This window comes from Notechis scutatus, chromosome 3 (genome assembly GCF_049901735.1).
Source record: "Notechis scutatus isolate UNSWTSFEM ecotype Mainland chromosome 3, rNotScu1.2, whole genome shotgun sequence".
Lineage (NCBI taxonomy): Eukaryota > Metazoa > Chordata > Lepidosauria > Squamata > Elapidae > Notechis > Notechis scutatus.
Genome location: NC_142011.1, coordinates 34323518 through 34350011, shown reverse-complemented (window position 1 = coordinate 34350011; position 26494 = coordinate 34323518). Strand labels below are relative to the sequence as shown.

Here is a 26494-nt window from a genome sequence, read left to right as displayed (position 1 = left end):
GATTTTTCTCAAAGAAAAACCATTGTAGGTGAACTGCCAATATGAAGCATCACATTTTGAATATTTCAGTGTTTGCAAGATCATTGAAGCACTTGGAGGTTTATCTATGTCCTCAGGGTCACCAGAGTAGTGCTCCTGGTTCCTGTAATCTGCATTTTTTTCCTCTGGAAATCCATTCCTACTTCCAGAGAAAAAAATTGAACTACTCGGGTGACCCCGAGGGCACGGATAAACCTCCAAATGCTTCAACATCCCTCTAAAAGGATGCAAATGACCAGCTGTCTGCAAGGAATATAAATCCTTCCATTCCCCACTATCCTGTCAGAGCTGAAGAAGCTTCTTGGATGAGAAGCAAAATTTCTTCAAAAGAAAAAAGCAAGGAAGTCCAGTTGCCTCCTGAAAAAGCACCTTTGGGACAACCATGATCTGGATGACTGAGAAACTCTACAGATCCATAATTGACTGAGCATCACTGAAAGAACACCCTTGCTATCATTCATCAAATGTTATCGAAGAGCCTAGGATAAATGTTTAAAACACCACCATTACATTGCACATGTTGCAGCATTACCAATAACCCAGACATCTTCCTTTTATTGCCCTTGGTTTAGAAAAATAGCGGTATTAAAAACAAGGAATGCAGGAGGAACCAGGGCCTAGTAAAATCAGAAAACACTAACTAATTTTTCATTTTCAAATACTTTTGTTTTCCAAAGTGGATCCATGTCAACAAAATGTATTCTGCTTATGAGAAACTACAGATTCCTGCGGCATGATGTGTATTCCCAGAGAAACAGTGACCAAAATGCAAATAAAATTCAAGTTTACTGATTTCAACACATCTGAATTTCAGAAAAGAAATCATGCATTGTCAAAGAACACCTGTCCCATAATAGCTAGTTTTGAGTTGAATGATTGACTAGGGCAGCTCAGTAATGGGACCGTCCTTTTTTCTTTCTGGTCTGAGCTTACTTGTCTCTTGTAATCTTCAGAGGAAATATCAGTAGAATCTTTTTGTCTTCTTCCCATTTTACCTGAAGTTCTTGTTAAAGTAACCTTCTTACTCTTATTCAAAGAGTAGAATTCCCTCATTAAGTTTTCAACCTCCCATTGTTCTTCTTTTTGGTTCCGGCAACAGTGCAGGGCAGCAGGATCTATAGGATGGGCTTCTGTGTTGAAAATATATCCCCCAGCATCAAGAATACATTCTCCATACGGTGTCAGTAAGACATCAAAGGATGATCCATTGTTGTGAATGAAGTTGTCACGGTCAAACAGCAGATACAGATATTTCACTGTTTCAGCCAAAAAGAAGGACTCCATACGGTTATCTAATCTGTGATCTCTTAGGTCTTTGATCTTAAAAATAAAAGCAAAGAAGTGGTCATGTTGAGATGTGAAAACTTGCCATATAGCACTAGCATCTTACCAATTGATCGAATTGGTGGATTAATGGCAAATTTCTGGGGCAATTCTGGTATTTCTACAGTAGAATGAGATTTCAAACTGCTTATGTACTATACAAGAAGCAAGAAGATGCTTTTGCAGTTAACAAGGAAGACTTGCAAGGAATAAACTGACCCTCAATATTCCCACCCTACAAAAAAAGTTTGGGAGAAATACTTAACTGTTGCAAAGCCACATTCAACTTTGCTGATTTTTTCTATTGACTCCACCACATCTCTGCCCAGCTCTAAAAGTGTTGGATCTTGTGTAGCTCGATACAGATACATTGCACTCTCTATTAGTTCTGCAAAGCCACAGACAAAAGAAATGACAGTTACTTTCCTGAATATGTACAGAATATAATGACTATAATAGCCAGTTTGGTACAGTGGTTAAAGTGCCGGCCTAGAAACCAGGAGATTGTGAGTTCTAGTACTGTCTTAGGGGCATGAAAGCTGGTTGGATGATTTGGGGGCAGCCCAACTCACCTTACATAATTGTTTTTGTGGAGAAAATGGGATGAGGACCAGTATTATATATGTTTGCTGCTTTGAGTTACTTATAGAATAGTAAAAGCAGAATTAAAAAAAACCTCATAAATAACAATAATAGTATATAAAGCCCCAAATGCTAATTGCTCAATCTTATAAACACAGTCCAACACAAAACTATTCAATATAGTACTTTCTTACTAGCTAAAGCTTGATACAAAGGAGCACATTTTCACTTATGCACATTTCATCTGTTATTAGGTGGTGAAAAGCTGCTGTTTAGCTACCTTAAGCCAAACTGGAGAATGAATCTAGAGCCATTTGGGTTTTGCTCACTTGGCATTCTATAAATTTGATAGAAAAAATTATTTAAGCCACTTAAAAGTAAAGTATAGTATCAATGTTATGGGCTAGGCCAAGTCAGGTTGGTACTCTATAGGATTTACCCAGGAATTCCCAGAGCTATTGACTAGATTGAAAAAACAAAACATTCTGGAAGAAAGTAGTAACGCACGATTTCTACACTGCTGCCAAAAATGTCCACGCTGTTACCAAGAGGTTGAGGAAGACTTGCCTTTTTACTGTAAGAGGACCTATAAGCAAGGCACATAGGAAAAGTGTTTTTAATATGTTCATATTTACCAGGTCGAAGTGGGTATCCCTCACGCTTTTCCACTGTGTAGCCCTGAGGGATATTGTAGAACTCAGGCAGTCCACCAAACTGCTTCCAAACAGTGTAATAATTGAGAAATGTTCGCATTGCACTATCTATGTCTCCAATAAGGCTCTGGGGAAAACAATTATGTAATATATTTTTTTTTCCTTTAGCAAATAAAACAACTACACATTACGATCTCCAGAGATGATGAATAATGGCATTAGAAACAAATTAGAATTTTTAAAATCTATCAAAAGACATATTTAGATATTTGGGTTTAATAGCTTTTTAAAAATAATTTATTTCTATCCAAGAATACTTCCACTGAATTCTTCATGAAAAAACCAGGGCACACTTTGGTAAAAGAGCCAGCAGACATCTGCCATTATAATTGTAAAATTAAAATTATACTTAATATTTATGTTTAAGATGAGATTATTCAATTTATATTTAGAACACAATCTACAGCATTAGACACTTTGATAAAAAATATACATATATATTTTAACTATGCTAATGAAGTTTAGAGCAATTGTTACCTGTAAGCCAGGCCAGTAAGCCTCCAAAGATTGAAAAACTGGCATCGAGACAGTTCCTTTGTACATCTGAACCCACAAGTACCAATCATCAAATTTTGTGTAGTTTTTAATAGCTTTGTTATAATCTAGAGTGAAAAGAAAGGTAAAACCAATGACAACTGTTAGGTAAGAAATTAAGTTTCAGAAGTGAAAACTCTTTCGTATTCTCTATTCTAATTTCTAATTTCTATTTGAATTTCTAGAAACATTTAATAAGTAAAGATATTATTGTACATCTTTTCAATGTATCTTTTGATAAAATGGAATATACATTAAATATTTTATGTGCAATCTTCCTTTTATGCTTAAACAAAAGAACAGTAGCATAAAGAGGGTCCAAAATTAGTATAAAATCTGCTCACTAACCAGCACTTTTCAAGACAGATGTTATTCCAGGAGAGGACAAAAAGTAAAATATTTTTAAAGCTGATATATATAAGCAAAATTGGGTTAAGTACAATTGAATATTGAATTTAACTATTTGTCTCACTGAGGTTTATGTATATAAATCTTAGTTAAGATATCTTGCAGGAGGCTAAGGCAGGTACAGGTTCACAATTGCTGCAACTACACATTTAGCACTGAATGTTTAAAAGGCTTAGATGGCCAATAATTGGAGACATTTTATCGGAAAATGAAAAAAATGCCATCTGATTTTGAGTGACTGAAGGAAAATAATAATGACTGAGTAAGTATAATGAAAAACATATAAGGGATGTATTCTTTTCCTGGAAGTTGTCTTTGGTTTCTTATTCCATATTAAGCGTATTGCACTAAAAATAACTTGAAGTACGTATCACATAACCATACAAACTCACCTAGAAACATGGACATCAGCTCCTCATCCTGCAGCAGAATGGCCCCTTTAACAAGGTATTCAAAGTAGGAATCTACTCCTGCTCCAATCCCAGCATCTTGGGCTACCCATTTGGCAGTAATCACATCAATGTGATTACCTACCTGAAGGAAAAACTCAATTACTAAAGATTTGAGTAAGATTAACATGGCCTTGCATTTCCTTTCCATTCAGCAAATGTTGTGTTTTGCTAATCAATACAAGCTTAAAAAAATGATATCTAATATGCAATACTAATGATTCATTTGTAGCCCTTTAAACAGCATTTTCATTGTACCATTGTAATTCTTAAAAATTACATCTTGGCTTAGAATCTTCAGTTTGAGTTACTCACCAAGCCAATATCAGAACGATTTTTCCAGAGAGTCTTAAGAGCCCTTCGGGCAACATCTTCAAATACTGTGTCCCCTGTAAGATAACTTAAGGTAGCAAATTCCACTATAAAGGTACCAATCCCAGCCGTACAAGTAACTGGTGTCTCTCCTGGATTTACTCCATGTAGTAAATTCACTGTTCCATATGGCATTCCAGTTGGAGTCTGAAAGGCTTCAAAACAAAGATTTGATTATTAAGTATTTACAGGGCCTGAAAAGGTATTATCAAGGCCAACTTCCTACGCTATGACAGAATTAAATGCACCACATTATGTTTTATAAAGCTGACACATTGGCACAAAATATACAGGCTGCTATTAATCAAGGCAACATGCACTCTATGTTTTCACAGATATAGAAGCCAATTAATCTGTTTCTGGTATAAAACTTACTTCCTTGCTTTCACCAAAAGAAAGCCAAGGCGGGTTTTAGTTTCTGCAACAAATCAGATGAATTAAATGTAAAATATTCACACAATGTGGTGGTGATATGTATATGGGGATAACTATTTTCCTCCAAAATTAACACTTATCCATCACTTTAAGTGCTATTATGGTGCAGCCAAAGATCACTAGAGAGGCAAGGTACATATTTGCAGATTATTTTTTATCCCCTTATTGGAAAGTTATTTAACTACAAAGTAACAATATTATTATCTTGACCCACTTTTCACCAAGATTCAACAAAACTATCTTAGTTTTGTCTGGGGTTGGATGCTGATGAGTTGCTCATCCTGCTTTAGATGATTGATACTTTAATCATTATTATAGAGCTACTCTAGAGCAGGACTGAAAGAACAGACTTGATATGCAACATCTATTGTACAACTATTTAACCCATTTATAAACGTAGCAGATATGTCAGTCCGTGCCAACTTTTAGCAACTTTTTCCACCTGAGGGCCACAACTTTTGATTTTCAAACAATGAGATGACCATCTCTTTCTATTTGGCTTCCAGTGAACTATTGGGAAACTTTAGGAGTTTCTGATATGTGTTACTCACAACTCTATTCTATTCACGTAGCATGTAGCCTACTATGGGAGAGCAGGGAGACAAGAAATGATAAGCTTCAGCAAGAATGCTCACCTGGCAAAAGTTTTCGAGCAGCATCCTCTGCCATCTTTAAGAGGGGGCCAGAACATGGCCATCCTGCTTCTACTTTAACACCTGCCTTCTTTGACAGCAAATGAGCAGATAAGAGGCCACCAACCACTACAAATACAGATCAAGGTTACTTACAAGCAGTAGATTGTGCCAAGGACAAAGGATATACAAACAGCTAATTTTCAGTTTTGTCATGGCATGTTCAAATGAACCAAAGAGGTAGTAAGGCCTGCAAATACCCTTTGCATTTCAATAAAGGTAGAAGAGCAAGGCATTCAATTATCCTTTTCTGAGGTGACGCTAAAACTTTTAACTCAAAAACAATTTTTCCTTTGATCATTGCAAGAATTTTTTTACGGAAAAAATTGAGATTTCATTATGCTTATTCAAAGCCATAATTGAAGAACAAGTATTTTGAAAAGTCAGACAAAGGTAAAAGCAATTTACAAGTTTAGACCAAAGATTTCTAACAAGCCTCCTTCCCTAACTTGATATGTGCTGGAATTTTTCTCCCGTAATCCAATAGCTGTGCTGGCTAATTATTATGGAAATTGAATCTAAAATATCTGATAGCCTCCAAGTTTGAGAAGGCTGCTGGATGTTTAAAGTAGGTGATGAAAACTAGTCTTTCCTTGCTCTTGTTAGTTAGGGAAGTTTTAGAATCTTCATTTAGAATCTATATTGCAAATCAGAGATAATCCATATTATTTTGCAAGATTCTTTGCCAACTCACCTCTGATATTGGTTTCAAAGACAGAAGCATTTACATCAATATCAAAATTTATGCCCTCCTGCAACACACTAACAACTCTCTGGAATTCAGAGACATTCCCCAAAATCTGAAAAAAAAGATGCGTAAGACATAATCTTATTAAAGGATGATAAGAAAACATTACAAGATACAATACACTGCATAGCCATAATCCATCTTTTCATACTCAGGAATTGAATGTGACATCTAACTCTTTCATGCTTTCAAGATGTATGGAAACCCTGTTTGTGAAAACGTTCTAGCCTTCAGGACAGAAGCCAAAATCAAAGCACAGCCTTTTATTCAGAGGTTTATCAGTAGTTATTGTCCTTATCAAACAAAGCCCTTTCATCAGGGCTTCAAGATGTATGGAAAATGCATCATTCTTAATCTCCCAAATGGAGAAACAGAAACAACAAGCATGGAGGACAAAAGCTTTTTTTTTAGATATCTAAGGATATGTGTAGAAAATGAATGAAAATGAATGAATAAAAAATGAAGTTATTATTAATACTTACTAGCAGTGTATCCAGGGCATCAATCAATGTGAGAGAAAAACTGAAAAAGAAACCATGAAAAAAACAACCAATGGCATGAGGTAAGGTGACATGTCAACCATAAGTAACATGATAAACACATATTTTAAACTTAGTTATGCCAGAAAAAAATCCACATGTTGTTGCATGAATAAATTTTAAACTGTTTTGATAAGCTCAACTTTCCAAGTAAGAAATCATTATGTAAAGGCCTTTACAAAATGAATGTTGTTCTGTGTCATATTCAGATGATCTCAGCCACCCAGGCTGCTTCTGCTTTATTGGATTTATATACCATCTTTCTTTTAGAACCCTGTATAATCCTATAGAAAGGGCATATGTAATAGCCTCTCCAATTTTCCCCCAAATATCCTGTGAGGGAGGTTAGCCTGAGAGAGTGAATGGCAAGGTTAACCAATAAGCTTCCATGGCTGAGAGTGGATTTAAACCTGGGTCTTTCTAATCCATTCCACCAGAGCAGCTTTTCATAGCTGAAGCTATACAACTACTATTAATGAGATGTTCTCTTGTTTTCCTTGCAGTTCTAGTGGTTCTTGGCTTAATATCTGCTTCCCCTAACCTAGATGTTTTCTAGGTGTGGGAACTTCGACTTTCATGATTCTGCAGGCAACATGGTTGTTGCTAAAAAGCTTTGGAATTGAAATCTATACATCTGTCCAGGTTGAGAAAGGCTAGTCTAAATTTTCTCTGAGAAGATGTGAATATGTTGTTTTCTCTGCCACAACCTCCAATTTCTTTTGTATAGGAATATAGCCTGAGAACTACCTATGGTACCCACAAAGGGAAAATGATTAGACAGACGAATGAAATTACTTAATTTAACATGCATGCAACTTAAAAGTAAATATGCCCTTTGGCTTGACAAAATTATAGACCCCTTTCCTAACAAGTTGAGATGTTCTGTAGCAAGCTGCTACTTCAAAATTTCATAAGTGATCAATGATATTAATTTCCCAGTACCTTCCCCAAGTGTCCTGCCCATCACATGTCAAAGGACGCAGCTCATCGTAGGGAAAGGCATTTAGCAGATAGTTATCATAAGCATGATAAAACATGGACTTGACTCGGTCTCTAAGGATGAAAAGAAAGATATAATTATAACTTTACTGAACATGACTAATACAAAAAAAATTACATTATTTTCCCTCAAAATGCTAGCATGTTTTCAGCGTTTCCAAGAACTGCACACTTAAAGAACAATTCAAATATAAAACTCTACCACCTTAAATGCACAGCATAAAAGCTACATTGTATGTAATGAACAGTGTTTCAAACTTTGCTATTCTTCATCATCTTGCTTTCATATCACAAAACTAAGGGTAATGAAGAATTTTTCAGGACTACATTAAAATCAGAGATTCAGACACAATTGAAACACAAATTGGGTTATTGACAGGATTGCTACTGGAAGTGTAAGAGAAAGAAGCCTAAAGAGGAATTACAAACTCTTTTTATAGTTTTATAAGAAACTATAGATATTGCTTTATTTGAAACTCAAGATATTGCTTTATTTGATAGATTACAATAAAAATACAATCACCGTGCAAATTGATATATGTATTGGAATGCATAGAAGGGATTGGACAGGAATCAGGATGAAGTATTTCTGCTATATGACATATCTTTTAAATTAACGATTTCATTATCTTTTTAGCATTGTTATATTTAATGCACCTTCATTGCTTTTAGCTGAGTTTACAGCATTGCTTATTCAACAAATTATAACAGAGACTCAGTAGGAATAATTTGATTTAAAACAACATGGTTGGTGTAGTAAGTACCCCTGATTAAGTTTCTCCTAGAATGAATTCAACTTTTAAAATAGTATTTGTTGCAAGGTGTATGTATAAAACAGTGGTCACTTGGATGTGGCAAGTCCATTCATAGCAAAAATTAAAATAACGTAACTCAATTTAGAAGCCAGAAAACAAGCAGTTACCAACATCTACTTCCTAACCAAAAATAACTCTGTTTCAGTAGGAAGAGCTGGGATTATAGGGTGGCAAAAAGGAATGCATTTGTCCTTGAACTAAACATTACCTTAATATAAGAATACCTATTAGTAGATGGATAGTTATATAGGTTTACTAGCTCGATACCCATGCTTCACTACAAAACTATGTGGTCAGAATTAGATTTGGGGGAGGAAAATAAGGGGGGGGGGGGAAATCTGCCTCTGCCTACTAGCGTCTGGCTACCGTCCTGTCAGTGTGTGTGTGAGAGAAAATTGAGGGCTGTTTGGAAACTGAATCAGTATTTGCTGTGTGAGCAAGAAGGAGACAGCAAGGAGCCTGGGCGTGGCTTAGCTCAACTGTTCTGTACTAAAGCTGCTTGCTGCTGTGAAACTAAAACTGAAACTCCTCTCTTCTGCTTGTGTTTTGCATTTGGAACAGATTTCTTTTCAGGTGGGGGGGGGGGAGTAGAACTCCTTAGCATCAGAGCATGTTAATAATAATATACGAAATACTAATGCTCTGATGGTCATTTCGAAAAACCCTTTCTTAGTGAGCACCTAGAAGTCAAGAGGAACATACGTGCCAAATTTCAAGTTTGTAGGCTTTATGGTTCTGGTGATTTTGTGATGATGCGTGACTGGTATTTTGCTTTTATATATATAGAAGAAGATATAGTAAACATAATTATTTTATGTATCAGTCTTTCTCCCCCAAATCCCAATTTTATTACAGAAAAACCTTTAAAAAAAAGAAAGTATGACTTACTAGCATAATTTCAATATCAAATCACAGAATTGGAAAAAAATACTAAGGACATTTTTAAGCAGAAAAAAAAAATACTGTGGGCAAATTATCTCTCAAAGGCCTGCAGGAACAAACATGTTTTTGTCATTTAAAATTCCACAAGGGGAATAACTATGCTTCTCTTGGGAATGAGTCCCACAGTTAAGATTCCCTCATCACAGATATCTGATCTACTTCCTGTATCATGAAATATCAGATATGGACTGCTGGATAGAAACAACAGTTACAATTATTTGTATCTCTTAGTTGCCATGTGTTAGTTGTGTGAATTTTTAAAGTTCCTATCTAATAACCCTGTCATTAATTACTCATGTTGGGGGGCAACTTCCTTGCCCATTTTAAAGCAAAACATGCTTTAACCAGCAAGGAAAAATTAGCGTTGCCCATCAGATAGGAAAACACTTTACAATATAATAGAATCTTAGCATTACGGGTAGTCCTTGAGTTCTGATCAAAATTGAGCCCAAAATATTGCTAAGTGAAATATTTGTTGAGTGAGTTGTGCCCCATTTTACAATTTTTCTTGCCACAGTTGTTAAGTGAATCATTGCATTTGATAAATTAGTTAAGTGAATCTGGATTCCTCATTGACTTTGCAGAAGGTCACAAAAGTGATTGCATGACCCCAAGATACTGCAACCGTCATAAACGTGAACCAGTTGCCAAGCATCTAAATAATCACGACCATGGGGATGCTACAACAGTCATAAGTATGAAAAACGGTCATAAGTCACTAAATGAGCTGTTGTAAGTCGAGGACTACCTGTATTATATCTTGTCTCTTCTATTTTTTTCTTCCTTTCTTAATTTTTACTCCGATTTTTAATTTGTAAACCTTAAAGCAAAGGTCTTCAAACTTGACAGCTTTAAGACTTGTGGACTTCAACTCCCAGAATTCCTGAGCTAACATGACTGGAGGAGGAATTCTGGGAGTTGAAGTCCACAAGTCTTAAAGCTGTCAAGTTTGAAGATCCCTGCCTTAAAGTCTCGGTCAGTGTCCTGCCAGAAGGCAATGTATTCTAGATTAGATAGTAAGTTTTACAAGACAAAATTAGATTTCAGGCAACAACAACAACAAACAGTTTTAACTCAATAGCAGCAGTATGACCAGCTTGCTTTCATTGCACTTGTAAGCCTCCTGCAAACTACCATATGACAGACTGGGATACTTTTCTGGTAATCTCCATCTGGTTGAATATCTGAAAAGAGCTTTCCTTCCAGTTTTTTTTTAAAAGGCTTTTGTGTTGTCATCTTTGCATCAGATTTCATTCCCTCTGAAAGGGTGCCCACTCATGTTTCTTTGCAACTTTTTTTGAACTATTAACATCCGGCAGATGGTACAGGATAATAAAAACAAGGACAAATAGCTTCTATCCCAGTAGCTCTGTTGAATTCTGTTGTATAGTGCAACGTTGATGCGGTGTTGGAGTTTTTCAATTCAATGCGTGGAGTGTGAAGGATGCGTGTTTGTTTATTTTCATGATCATGATGTGCACTGAAGGTGGTGTTTGATTTCGTTGTACGAAGTGCAATGACAATAAAGTAAACTAACTAACTAAACTAACCAACTAACAAGAGAAACAACCGGGGAATTTGCACAAGTGAAAGTTCAGCAGGGCCATTTTGCCCTTCCACAGAGGGGCCAAAGAGCTTTACGAAGTCAAATCCTGCCTGCCTTAAAGCCGACGGAAAGGGTAACTCGTGGAGACCCGCTACGCGCTTCGCCTTCCTCGGGACGGTGGGGGAAGCAGAGCTCCTGAATCCAGGACCCCCGTCCGGCTCACCTATAATAGTTGACGTCGACCTCTTTTCCGGGGGCAAGGGAGGGTTGCCCAAGCAAGTGCAGCACCCACAACAAGAACCAGCCCAGCGAGTGGAGTGAGCGCAGCATCGACGAAGCGTTCGCTACCGAGGCTTCCCGATACACCGCTCCGCAGCCATCTAGAGAGGGACCGAGCACTCACTTCCGGGTTCCGCCTCTCTCCCTGACCACACCCCCAGCTTTTTTTCGCGCGCTCCAATCAGGAGCATTGGCGTAGTCAGTGCTGGCGTTAGTGACGACGTAGGATGTAAAGATTGGTTGTTCTGTTACTGTGGCAATGCGGCTGCGCGAGAAACGTTGTGTGGTGCCGCTGCTTAGTTTCGGACGTCTTTGGCGCTCTCTGAGCTTGCTTCTTTTCTTGCAGATCTTTCATTACCCAAACTAGGCAACATCATCAAGTGCTGATAACTGATAACATCACTGATTTTGTTACCTAGTTTGAGTAATGAAAGATCTGCAAGAAAACAAGCAAGCTCAGAGAGCACCAAGGAGCCCTCATTTCAACTCTGAGCTACAGATATTCTCCTTTATTGGTATTTAGTTTCATTTGTCCCGAAGGGTGCTTTTTCAAGAGGCGTAGACATCTAGTTTCAGTTGTACCATAGTTCGTTCCTGTACTGAGGCTGGGGTAACTGTGCCGGCGTTTGGAATTTGATTGGAACCAGAATAATCTTGCTCTCCCTGGACCAGTTTTCTTCAAACTTGCCAACTGGCTGGCAAATTCTGGGGATTGAAGTCCATACAATTTTGAAGTTACCAACCAAATTTGAAAGACACCGGTCTAGATCTGTTAGTTTAGCATGATTGTATTCTATACCACCTGGAGCTGCATTTCTGAGAATGGCTATATAAATTGGATGAATAAATAGATATAAAATGTGGCAATATTGGGATGTATTTAAATTTGTTTACCAAACATTTGTTTTCCAAAGAGGCACATCTAAAAGTTATAGGCTACTCTTGGAAGGGAGCAGTATCACTCTGACCGTTCAAAACAAAACAGGAGCTGGTTGTCAAATGAAGTAAGCTGCAGCTCAGAAAAATGTATTTTTTAAACGCCATTAGTCAGTTGGAAAAGCTGCTACCAAACTCCTGACTTTTTATCTACTGGGAAATTATCTAAAAAGGGTATGGCCTAAAAAAGTTGAAGAGCTATCCACCAGGTGATATTCCCAGATGGGGCAAGCCTCCAGACATGCATGTTGTATTAAGAGAAGCAGAAACAGGGTTGGGTTGCACAGGTAAGAGCTTTTCTAAAGCTTGCTGTGGGAAAAAAAAAAAGCAATACAAGTGGCATAAGATCCACTTTTGATTGTTTTGTACCCAAACTAGCCTGCCCCATTTTTAACCTCGAATGGACAAACCCAGACAGTGGAGTTAAATTACAGTTCTCTGTTGTGTGAATCAGGAAAAATGAGTTGCTTAAATAATACTGCCATGCTTTTACTGCAGCAAATAACTGCTTGTATTCCAGTGTTTTAAATCAAAAGAGGATAGGTCCCTGCTTCCCTATGCAACATAGGGAAGAATATTTATGTAACAAGTAGGTATGAAGGACTGCATTTTGACTATTAAAGTTTTGCTTACTAAAGATCACAAGCATCACCATAATCAGCTGAGGGTCTATAAGTAAGTAAGCAAACTGATTATATTAGTTGAATATCAGTCCTGGGGTGATAATGAATCTGAAATTCCACCATTATTTAAATTTGTATCTGCTGATAAGCTGCAGATCACAACCGTCCTTCAGTTTTTACAACTACTGCTGTTTAGATGTATTGGATCTATTCATAGCACAAATCCTATTTAGCATGGTTTCTTGAACTCCAAATTATCTGGAATATATCAAGTTTGAGAAAGCTACCATATATATAAAATCTTTGGATAAATGATTGGTGCTTTTGACAGTACTGTTTCATATTTGGCTATGTAGATGGGCTGCATTCCATATTTTAAACAATTGGGTATATTAGGAGTAATGTATATTGTCCTCATTTTTCTTTGTGGGATTTATATGCATACAACTGCTGGTGATGTTTCAGATGTCTCTTCTCTTATATCAAAGGTATCAAGACATAAAAAAGTGATGAATATTTAGAATTGCAAAGCCTTGACAATCCAGATATTGTTTAGTTACAATTCCCATTACCCATGGCCCTTGACAAGTCCATTTCAAAGGTCATCTCAAAGGCATAGATCTTGTATTAATACCATGGATGTTTTTATGACCATTTTCCATCTTATTTATATGCCGTGAAACTGAATCCAAATGGTATTTACTATGAACACTAAGAAGGAAGGAAGTGTAAAGTAATTGCACTGTCTGTCTCTTTTTGCTCTTTCTGATATTTTCAGTAGGATGAAAAGCTGATACTAATAATTTTTTTACTATGCTACTTAACTATTTCTTATTATTTTCTATATTGTCCTTGTTTTCTTCAAACCACTTTCCTATTGCAGGAGGATTTAGCTCACATTCTGTTCCATACTGACCAAAGAAAGCACCACAAACAGTGATGAAATTACTAATTGTTCAAAATTTGTTGTATCATCAACTTTAAGATATATGGACTTCAACTCCCAGAATTCACCAGCCAAAAATACCCATATCTTAAAGGTGCCAATTTTGAAAAACAGTGATTTAGATGAATTACACACACTCCAATTCCTTTGCAGGCTGCATAGGAAAGAGCTTTGAAACTGGGTAAAATGTTCCTAGCATAGAGATAGCACTACATGGAAAACATATATTGTCCACCAAGCCAAAGTCTTTCATACTTTTGATTGTTGTTTAATTGCTGCAACTTATTGTAAGGATGTTCAAAATGTACAAGGTGTATTTTTACACTGGAAAAAGTTAGTCATTGTTGACCCCCCCCCATCCCTTTTATTCAGACTGAGATCAGGTGCAAACAAGGAAATAAATTGCAGAGAAGTGGCCTCTTTTCCTGAATTGCAATTGGGTGGAGGGTAGGCAGTTTTCTCAAGAGGGCACAAATGGAGTGGAGTAAGCAGGGGGAGATGGAAAATGGAACAGCATCCTCCCAGAGATATGTATGGTACCCACTCGCTGGAGTTCCAGAAGGCTCTGTTCACAAGCCTGGGATTACTGTGCCCAAGGAGCCTCTATTGTAGGGCTGGAGTGTTTATTGGAACTGGAGCCTTTATTATTTTCATCGGTATGGTTGTTTTTGTTTGAGTTGCCTCTTATGGATTTTTAATTGTTTAAATTACTTTGTAGAATACTATCAGTTGCCCAGAATCTTTTAAGATGGGGTAGCTGTAATAAATAATAATTACTATTACTCTGTTTTAATTTTGAGGGCAGCAGTTCATGATGAATAATCTGCTGGGGTCTTGGCAGGTGGAGACAAAAGTGATTAGAGATAGTCAATCTAGTTGGCCTCCCTTGATCATTCTCCATCCAGCATTCTTAAAGTTGAAGTCCACATATTTTAAAGTCTCCAAGGCTGAAAAAAGAATGGACTAAGGTGTTTAAAAAACAGGGTCTTAAATAGCCACAAAACATACACATGTCTTTTAATTATTTAATAGCAAGGCATTTAAAGTGAAAAATACAAATTATTTTCAAATGAATGTATTTACTGATTACTTATTTAACATTTGATTGCCTTGGTTTCTCTAAGAGATCTCCCTCATAGATTACAATACCTGCAAAAAAACAACAGCAACCCTGCATAACATTATAAAAGCCAAATTTTGTGAGATCTAAACTGTGGTTTATTTAGTTTATGTTTAAATTGAGCATGGCATCAAATGCAGCATGAACTTAAGTTGTCCAACATTTAAAACATTGTGTGAATTTATGACACTCATAATTTAAATGATAATAGTAATAATAGCATTTTTTAGCTCCAGGAGAATTTGAATTGAAAAAGGAATGGAGGGATCAACCTTTGTTTTCCGCTGACTCTTTAGTGTTACTATTGCTCTTCATATATGGATTTAATCATGCTGATCTATTTCTTAGAGGAAACCTCATGATATTTTATTGTTCTTTGATGTATCCATTCTGTTGTTTAGGTGAGAGACATTTTGCCTGCAGCAACCTTGAAGCTAAAATCAAATTTCTTCTTTAGGGTGCTATGTCCACTAGGTGTCACTGTCGCTTTATAGAGAAAACTAGCAACACATCATTCCTGCCAGCTGTCGTTACAACAACAACAACAAAAAGCCACCAAAATAATTTGGACATATTGTTCATTTGGTGCAGTTGTAATTTAGGTTTCTAGGACCATTTATCATAAAGCTGTCTGCTTGCTTATTCTGTGGTTCAAGGCTGCTTGACTATATCTCACTGCATTTCTGGGAGGATCAAAGAATTGAAGCTGATTTCTCTAAAAGCTGTCTCAGTGCATTATTGGAGCACATTTTATTAAAGTTCATTTTCAAGACTTAAATTTAACAGTGTTCTAGACCATTATCATTTGCCATACACTGGAACAGTAATTTTTCTATCAGTCAAGTTATTGAATTTTAAAAGTTGACCTAAGTAGTTTTGAAACACAAATTATGTGATCAGAAAACAAAATGGAAAGACCAAATATCTTCAAAGCAAAAGGTGTTTTTCAACATTTTTTAAACTTCTAATACTAGCCACAAAAAAGATTAAATTTTAATACACAGAAATTCTTAATCAGTATGGAAAGAAATGTGAAGTAGATATGGTATTGTATGCGGTAGCGTTACTTATTTAAATAGTCTGATTCAAAGCAAAAACTAAGCCATAATGTATTTGTTTATTTAGCTTAACAAGATGTGTGAACCCACCCAGTATAGCTTAATGTAATGTATGGACCATTTTGGCTGCAGACCACTGTTAAAAGAGTTCTGAGTTTCTGCAAAAATCACAATCTGTTATACAAGTAGTCCTTGACTTACGCCCAAAATTGAGCCCAACATTTCTGTTAAGTGAGACATTTGTTAAAATATTTTGCCCTATTCTATGATCTTTCTTGCTACAGTTATTAAGTGAACCACTGCAGTTGATAAGTTAGTAACCTGGTTGTTAAGTGATTTTGCTTGTCAACAGGTTTCAGAAAGTAAATTACATGACCTTGGGACACAGGAATGGTCATAAGTAAGAACCAATTGCCAGCCATCTGAATTTTGATGACATGATTGTGGGGCTGCTACAAAAGTCATAAGCATGAAAAATGGTCATAAGTCACTTTTTTCAATGCTGTTGTAACTTTGAATGGTTACTAAATGAACTGCTGTAAGTTGAGGACTACCTGCAATATGAAGAAATAGTTTTGAGATCATTAACACTAATATGGGGCTATTGTGGACATATCCAGAGCTAGAATATATGACATAAAACTGGTTCCTGCAGTCAAAGTTTCTGGATCTTGTGGTGTAGCAGACGTAAAGTACTACTTTGTCACTTTAAGGAAGGGCCATTCTCTACGTATTTATGTCATTGCCAATCCAGAAACTTCATGCCACCTGTCAGGGGGTTAAGGCCATATGTTATTTTATTTTTCTGTGCCTAAAAAGAAGGCTTTAACATTGGAGCCTCATATAGATCCGGTTAGATATCTTGACTGGATATTGTCTGTTGTAGCAATGCAGAAGACCACTGTATTTTGAGAAGTTTAGTGATATATTTTGATTTCTCCTTCACATTAAGAACAATCTAAAGATTTAGAGCTCATTCTGAACTAAATTTGCTTGCTGAATACAAGAGAAAGGGGTGTGTTTGTGTGTACGCGTGTGTGTGTGTAATCTTCACATAACTGCAAAGCCTTTCTTATCTGTGAAAGTCTCAGACTTTCGGTTCTCATCCCAGAGTGATATGCCACCTGGTCAGGATCAAGGCCAAGTCTTGCAGTCCCGGGATCACAGAAGCAGGAGAATGAAGTCATGGTGCCAGGTTCTGATACAAATCGTGGGGTGCTTGTTGTTTGTTGTTTGAACTTCTGTAAGAACCTAGCAATTGGCTGACCTTGGACTATCTCTGCTGTTTATTATTAAAGATATCCTGACAGTTTGTCAGAGATCTGGGAGTCAGCTTGCTTGGTACATACCGGTATGTATTTATGTTTGCTTGAGTTTAAAAATAAACTGTAATGTTTCTTTATTCACTGGTGTGCTAATTGTCTCGGAATGTAATATAACCAATTGCCCAGATACCTGGTCACTGCTCTGACACTTGGCAAAACATAGATTAAGTCAGTGTTTTTCAAACTTGGCAACATTAAAATGTGTAGACTTCAATTTCCAGAATTCCTCAGCCAGCAAAAAGTACACCCCTTCTAACCTTATATTTTTATGCAAAAATTAAAAGAGAGCAAGGAAAGAAAGATTTGAAACACAGCATACTCTGATTTTTTATACTGGATTAACACTGGAGGTGAATTTGAAATGAGTCTTCCCAGAAAGGACTGGTGTTTGTATAGATTGTAGTTTTTGGTACCATGAAAAAACGTTTCAGAAAGATTTTTGTATAACATATGATCAGTTCATTATTGACTAGATTTCCCAAGGTAACACTCCATAGGTTGATATCTATATCTATATCTATATCTATATATCTATATCTATATATCTCTATATCTCTCTATCTCTCTATCTCTATATCTCTATATCTCTATATCTATATATGGTATTCAGCTTTGTTTGGGTATTTTCCCACGTCATTATAGTTGTGCTTTTAAAGTTGTAGCAACGTTGTAGCAACGTTTCGGCAGAATCTCATCTGCCATCATCAGGCTTTTGTATTGTGTTCGTCTGTGAGTCACAATACAGAAGCCTGATGATGGCAGATGAGATTCTGCCAAACGCTGCTACAACTTTAAAAGCACAATTATAATGACGTGGGAAAATACCCGAACAAAGCTGAATACCATACATACATATATGTATATATGTAGGTCTAGGTGTGTTCGAGTCTTTTCCTGTGTAAGATTAAGAATATTTTGGTGACGTTTCGGCGAGGTGCCACTCGTCATCCTCAGGCTGGTGCTTTCGGCTTCGTGCCAGTGCAAGCAGCACAAAGCCGAAAGCACCAGCCTGAGGATGGCAAGTGGGACCTCGCTGAAACGTCACCAAAATACTCTTAATCTTACATGGGAAAAGACCTGAACACACCTAGACCTACATACCTGTACCCGTGAAAATCTAAGAAAATATATATATAAAATTTAAAAAAGATATATATATATATATTTGGTTTAAGAAATTAGAAATGAATCCCAATATGGTTCAATATTATTCAAGTTACAAACTGCATTGAACAGTTTATCACAAATTTAGCCAGGACTTAAGCACAGACCACTCTTCTATCCAACTGTAACTTATTAGAGATATATCTGCACAATTTCTGGGTGTATATGACTACAGAATTTTCTTCCCCAATTAATGTTTCCTCACATTTTCCAGATAGAATTTTCATTTCATTTCATTCCAATTTTGCTGATAATTCTAAGACACCTAACATATCACCCTAGGAAAGGCTATTTTAGAGGTGTTGCTTTCTAGACCAGCGGTCCATTTTGGTGGTCCACAGAGAAATGTCACCCCCAGAGCACCTCCCAAAGCAATTAATCCAGGCTGCGCAGGAACATAAGGCTGCGCCGCCCACATGACCCTCCCTCCCTGCCCACTCACTCCTTACCTGGCAAACTTGCCTGCTAAGTTGCTATTTTTTCTTTTTCCAGCCATCAGCTGTTCTGTTATGCTGGGAGATTAGATTAGCTAGAAAGCAGGAAATCATTGGATTTCTTGATTTCTAGCTAATCTTTAGATCTTCGGCTCTGCTTTTAAGTTCCTTAGGACTGAATCAGTGCAGACTCAGCTAGCCGATGGCAGAAACACAGATCTCTAAGTGAATTTGTGATTCTGTGAGCAACTCAATCTGCCTGCCTGCTCTGCCTGATTTTGGGTAAAAGTTGCTCTTTTTTATAAAAAAAATCAACATATAAATATTTATAATATTTACATATAAGCCATGCCCAGCCAGTCACATGACCACCAAGCCACACCCATAAATTAGGCCATGCCCACAGAACCAGTTAAGAAATTTGAATCCCACCCCTGCCTCTGTGTTTGTGTGTGTGTGTGTGTGAGAGAGAGAGAGGGAGGGAGGGAGGGAGAGAGGTTAGATCAGATCTCTCTCTCTCTCTCTCTCTCTCTCCCCCCCAATGTCAGCAAGCTACCATCAATCAAAATTCACATTAGTGGTCCCCGGGATTTAAAATGATGAGTTTAGTGGTCCCTGAAGTCCAAAAGGTTGGTGACCCCATTCTAGACTCCACATTCAGTCTCGAATAGATATGGTCACAACTGGTTGTATGAAGAGCAAATATACATTGTGTGGGTATTTGTAGATGCATAATCCTGACCTATGCGATAGCAAACTGTTAAAACATCCTCATTTTTACTTTAGTTTTCCATAAAGTTTAATCTGTCCAGTTGTTTAAAAAGAGCAAAGCAAACTGATCTGAGCAATCCAATCAGCCATGCAAGAAACAACATTATGTGAGTGTTTCTTTATTAAATAATTTATTTTATTTATTTGTCAAATGGTGAATGCTACTCAATTCTGTAATGATGTTCAGTGGCATACATTATTAAAACAATTTTAAAAAACATTATGACCAATAAAAAATACAGATGTCCTGAGAGAGCAATGAAGGCATAATCGTCAATTCTCCATATCCCCCAAAGTGGTCCACAGCATTCTCTGAGGACAGGCCGATGAGAGAAAATGGTGATGGGAGGGGAAGCCATATCTTCAAGGCTTGATTGAATGAGGTCTGGTATAGTCCATTTGATTCTCTGGGAGCTAGTGGGTTTGTTTGTGTGTGTGTATGTGTGTGTGTGTGTGTGCTGTTCCAGAAGGCAGACACTGAATGGATTAGGAGAGTAGGCATAGTCTAATCATAAAGGATGGACATAAATTATATTTGCTACTTTTTAAAGTTAAGAGACCAAAGTTAAAAGAACTATAATATAGTACTCAGTATAGCAGATTGATGATATATTATTTTGAATGAAAATGTAAAATATACCGTATTTGCCGGCGTATAAGACGACTTTTTTGCCCTGAAAAACATGCCTCCAAGTGGGGGGGTCGTCTTATACGGCGAGTATATAACAAAGGTCGTCTTATACGCCGGCAAATATGTTGTTGTCACTCGGTGCAAGAGCGACAGGGGCGGAGCTCCGCAACTTGCGAAGCCCCTTCAAGCCCAGCCGGAGTCTCTCTTCCTCCTCCTCCCCCCCACCCACCCACTCCCGCTCGTGCGAGCGGACAGGCAGGCTCCAGGCTTTGCCCCCATCCCTCACCTCCTTCCATCCCCCTCCACCCCCCCCCCACCCAGTGGCAGAAACTTCGCCGCACGTGGGGACGAGTGGAGGGGGTGGGAGAGCAGCGACGCAGCTCAAAGCTGAGAAAGCGCCATCCTTGCTTTTGTGCTTCGGGAAGAGTTCATGTTTTTTGTTTTTTTGTTTTTCTCCCAGGAATGGGATGCTGCTCGTGCGATTTTCTTTGGGAATTTTTCTCTTCCCGGTTTCAGCCTTTGCTCGAATCCTCCCCCCATTCACTTCTGGAAAGGATGCTTGTGTAACTCTTTTCCTAAGCGTTGCTGGGGTGGAGGGGGGGGCAGTGTGCAGCGTGAGCGAGAGGCTCTTTTCCTTTCTCCCTGAGCGCAAAACCGTCTGCCTTCTTCTCTCTTGGACGGACCGAGCAAGGCTAATAAGATAATAATAAGATAATAAGATAAGATCCTAAGCGCGTTGTGGAAACAGATCTGGATCTCATTGGAGAAAGGTAGCAAATGAATGAACTGGACTTTTGGCAAGTCTCGGGGTAGGAACTCGACGCTTTCTGGAAAGTTAGTGAGCAGGAAAATAGACATCCTTTCCGCTTTCTCCCAGCGTGGGTATTTCATTATCCCTCCCTGTAAGAAGTAACAACCACAAAGCCAAGGGAAAAAACGATGCGCAGGAAAAAGCCACAGTAGGAAGCAAAGATTTCTCCCCCCCCCTCTCTCTGAAATAATTAATGTCGCAATCAGTGTGGTGCACCCTTGGAGACAAATTGGTTGGGGAGGTGGAAAGATATTAAGAAACAACTCGACTGTTTTTCGTCCAGTTTTATTTTTATTTATTTATTTTCCCCTGAAAAAAGCAGATCGCAAAGAAAGAGAGAGGAATTGAGTGCCAGCCTGAGAAAGGCGAAGCTGCCTCTCTAAAGCATTTTGGTGGCTTTGTAAGTTTGGGGGGAAAGGGACGGGGGTGTCAATCAAGAATTATATCCAGAATACCCCAAGTGTTACAACTTACCGTATTTGCCGGCGTATGACTTTTTTGCCCTGAAAAACATGCCTCCAAGTGGGGGGGGTCGTCTTATACGGCGAGTATATAACAAACTCTATATTTTGAGTGGAAATGTTGGGGGCTCGTCTTATACGCCCAGTCGTCTTATACGCCGGCAAATACGGTATTTCAAATTTTAAACCAGCAGATTTTAGCAGTTAAGCAGTCCTGGTTTGGTATAAAAATAGAAATTATTTTAAAAGTTATATTAACAAAGGTATACATTTCTTTAAATACACATGCATCTTAATTGTCATTCATTAAAATCTAAATGGACACCCTTAGGTTTGGTATAGTAGGCAAATATTCAGTGTTTTGAATGAGTAAATAAATTTTAGAAAACTGTTGAAATACTTGATAAATGTTGTCTTGGACATTTATGTACCATATCATTTGTTATTTACCATGAATGTTCTATAACAATAACAATTTTCCTAGAAAAAGAAAAAGAAAAATAAGAAAACTTGCTTTCTTGAAGAGTTGATTCATAAGAAACAGCAGCACACACTCATTGGAATATATATCTATCACATGAGGATTTATATGCCTGTACAAATTCTTCAGAATAGGTACTTTGTAGCCTGTGAGAGGGTATACAGAACACTTCAGTGCTTTAGTGCATCTGTATTTTTAGAAAATACAATCTACAGGCTGAAATAAACTTTCTATGACTGCAGCAAGGTGACCTGTTACCATTGTGTAATACAAGCTTGTGAAATCCATTCTTAGGATTTCTGATTTCAACTCCCAACCCTTTGAGTTCTGGTATGCCTGGGTATTGCTAGCTGTAAGTTTTTTAGGTGCACTAGACTAGAAGATGCTGGTTGTCACCCTTATAGCCCTTCATGATACAAGACCAGGTTACCTTGTGGGACTGCCTCTTCCTAAGGATTTCACCCTTTCCTGCAAAGTTAGATAGAGTGGGCACATGCCAGATATTTTCTCTCAAATATTGTGACCTAGTGTGATGGGTCTTCTTTGTAGCCACATAATAAGGGCCACAGTGGCTCATATAGTTAGGACACTGAGTCAGAAGGCCATTGAAAGGTTGACAGCTTGGCAATTCAAAACCAGAGAGAATGAGCAGCATGATGGAATAAGCTCCTGCCAAGCTAGCAACTTGAAAGCATGCAAATGCAAATAGATAAATAGGTACCACTTTGGTGGGCAAATAACAGGGATATGAAAGGAGCCCCCTGGGCATCTCCTAGACAACAGTGATTTCACTGGCTAATCCTTTCAACCTGGAAGCACCTTGGTAGGTGCTTCTGACAGGAACGTAGTAGTAGTAGCCACATAATACTTTGGAATAGCCTCCCATCTGAGATTTGTATATGTGGGAGGTACTTATCTAGCTTTCTGGAAAGCCCTGAAGACCTGATTCTTCCTTTAAGCATTGGGCTAGAATGGAATTGAATCGGGATCAGTTATATGGATTGTGGGAAGGGTGGGAACAATAAGTATTTTATGCTATTGTTTTTATTGGTTGCTGGGATCCACTTGAGTTCACCATGTGAGATAAGTGGCTATAGATGCTCTTTACACAAACAAACACATGGACAAAAAACACTGTTCCCCTAGTTTCAGCTGGGACATGTAGTTATGCTCCCATAGTTTGTTGTTCTTACCTCTCCTCCCCTTACCTCAAGTGTCTTCAAACTTGGCAAGTTTAAGACTTGTGGACTTCAACTCCCAGAATTCCTGAGCTAACATGACTGGAGGAGGAATTATGGGAGTTGAAGTCCACAAGTTTTAAAGCTGTGAAGTTTGAAGACCCCTGCCTTACCTGAAAGCTGAATGGTGTAGAAAAGGAGATCCATGGAGTTAAGCTTTTAAATAAATGGCACCTGTTTCCTGCTTTAACTGATCAGGTCCAAGCAATTTTGGTGGGAGTAAAACCAACAAGGGAGTAACAATGAACAAAGAATATAATATAGTGAATACTAAAGAAACAAGATAACAAAGCAAAATTGTAGCAGCCCAAGATCTACTTATGAAAGGCTAGCAGTTATTAATAATCAGAAATATAAAAAAATACAAGAGAAATGTGGACAGTAGTTACATTTAAGCAGGCAGCATGAAAATAAACAAAGCATCCTTAAACTGGACTAAGAACAATGAAGAACAAACAGCTATTGTAACCTTAAAACTGACAATAAAGGTTTTGAAGTGGTGGACAGCTTTCTTGCATCATCTATCATCAGTAAAGGAACCAGCAGTCAAGTAATATGCCTCACAGTAGCACTTGGTAGGGTAGCAATTAAGGCCTTGGAAAAGATATTCAGATGTGTCTTACCTACAGAGATTGGAATGGTTTTTCTTGTGACACCCTTAGGAAGTGAAAGTTGGACTTTGAAGAAGCAGGATAAAAAGTATATTGATGTTTTTGAACTTTAGCATCGGAGAAGTCACACAAAATACAACAGATTGCCAAGAAGTTAAATAAATGTATTACTCAGAAAATCAATTCAGAATATTCACTTAAGACACAAACGAGTAGGTTCAAATTATCATACTTCATATGATATGCAAAGTCTTAATTCTCCAAAGAAGTTTATAATGACCAGAAGATGATGATCAATAGCAGTGATGGTTATACTGTTGAAAGTTTTGAAAGCCCAGATTGGGAACTGATCATTCTACAGAAAAATCTTTCTATGTGGCCACTAAGTTTTGACACTGATTAGATGGCATATAATCATCAAGCAGCACTTCAGCCTATACTTTTCTTGCCATTTTTATTCTACTGGATACAGTTTTCCCATAGTTTTTGGGCAGGTGACCTGAATTCTAGACCTAGTCAAGAACTCTACTATAAAATCCCTGCTTAGCACTTGCAGCCAACACAGACTGGGCAGGGGTGGGATTCAAATGTCTTAACAACCAGTTCTGTGGGTGTGGCTTGGTGATCATGTGACTGGCTGGGTGTGGCTTGTATGTAAATATTGTAAATATTTATGTAAATATTGATTTTTTTTATTAAAAAAAGCAACTTTTACCCAAAAGCAGGCAAAGCAGGCAGGCTGGTTGAGTTGCTTACAGAATCACAGATTCACTCAGAGATCTACCTTTCTGCAATCTGCTGCCTGAGTCTGCACTGAAAAATAGAAGCTTCAGTCCTAAGGAAGGTTCAGGTCTGCTTTTAGATTAGCTAGAAAGCAAGAAATCCAACGATTTCCTGCTTTCTAGCTAATCTAAATCTCCCGGCACAGAAGAACAGCTGGTGGTTGTGGGGAAAAAGTAAAAATAGCAACTTAGCAGGCAAGTTTGATGGCGCGCATACCAGGTAAGGAGTGAGTGGGCAGGGAGGGGAGGGGGCCAACCAGTAGCACGATTTGCTGGTTCTCCGAACTGGGCAGAATCATAACAACCGGTTCTATAGAACTGGTCCGACCAGGTGGAATTCCACCCCTGAGACTGGGGGAAAAGAAACTTATAGATGCCTCTCCTTGATTCTAGTGTCCTTCACTTTAAGGCCTCCCTCATATGGAACAGCAGCACTCCAAGATTAGAACTGCTTCAATTCTATTGGAATTTAGGAAGGCCACTAAAGTTGTGCCAGGAAGCCTTTGAGGATTGAAGTAGATATGGTCATCTTGCAGTTTGGGATCATTTACACCAGGGGTGTTAAACTCACATCATCATGGTGGTGTCACATGACATATCGGGACTTTTCCCCCCTTTGCTAATACAGGCATGGGCGTGGCCAGTGTGTGATGCATCTGGCCCATGGGCCGGGAGTTTGACAGCCCTGATTTACATTATAAGAGTGTTTTCCTTGGTACAAAAGGATTAATTACATGATTATCTTTGTTATTTATTAATCTTTGTGATTCCTATGGTGTGCACACTACTTACAGCTGGTTGTAATTGAAGTGGCTGATCATAAATAATACAATTCTTTTTGATATTATTATAATTACTTTTTATTTCTGGCCAGTTGGCAATCTTGCATTTATGAATAAACAATATGGTATGGATTTATTGATTTGATGAGAGAAGACTGAAGCAATATCATGTAACTTTTGCTATTACAACACATATAATATACCGTATGTGTATTTTCTGGCTTAAGAAATTGCCTGAATGTTACAGAAAATAACACTTTTACACAAGAAAATAACACTCTTACACATGAAATTATTATTTGTGAAACAACCAGATGTTTCAAGTAATTGAGCAACCAGCAATTCCATGCTGTTGTTGGACATCGAAGAATCTTTTGGAAAATTTAATATTTTTGACTGTGGGATTCTAAATCACAGGCTAATCATAACTAAATCATAATTTAATAAATTAAAACTGATGGACATGATCCAATGAATGTTACACATATTTATAATGTTAATAGTTTTATTGGGCGGAAACTAATAGGATCTGCATTTTGATCCCATGTTATTTCTCAGGAAGTCTGTGTTCATCGTGGCTTAGTATCATGCTTGCATGTGTGATGTTAAAGGAATTAATATTGGCTGAATTGTGCTAGTTATCCTGCTACACACACACACACACACACACACAGAGAGAGAGAGAGAGAAAGAGAGAGAGAGAGAGTATCTTTGTGTACACAGAATGCTGATCCTGCTATTTTGCTATTTGTTATTTTTCAGTGGACACAAGACTTTGCTAAAATATTTAGGCTAACTTATTCGAAACGCTTTCATCTTGGTACCCAGCTCAGACATTCTTCTGTAACAAATGCACTATCCATAAATTAATGCAAATTTCTTAAGAGTAATGGCAGTCCCTGTAA

The 26494-nt window shown here is 37.7% G+C and overlaps 1 protein-coding gene across 1 annotated transcript; it reads right to left on the bottom strand.

Annotated features, from left to right (window-relative positions):
- Positions 1–809: 809 nt before the first annotated feature.
- On the bottom strand, positions 810–11529 carry EDEM2 (ER degradation enhancing alpha-mannosidase like protein 2). Its single transcript, XM_026683998.2, has 11 exons — positions 11360–11529; positions 7777–7887; positions 6778–6817; positions 6242–6347; positions 5491–5616; positions 4364–4575; positions 3992–4133; positions 3135–3259; positions 2580–2724; positions 1629–1750; positions 810–1359 (listed from the first exon to the last, which is right to left on the bottom strand). The coding sequence occupies exons 1-11, from the start codon at positions 11464–11466 to the stop codon at positions 862–864; spliced, it is 1734 nt and encodes a 577-aa protein (XP_026539783.1). The 5' UTR covers positions 11467–11529; the 3' UTR covers positions 810–861.
- Positions 11530–26494: the final 14965 nt, after the last annotated feature.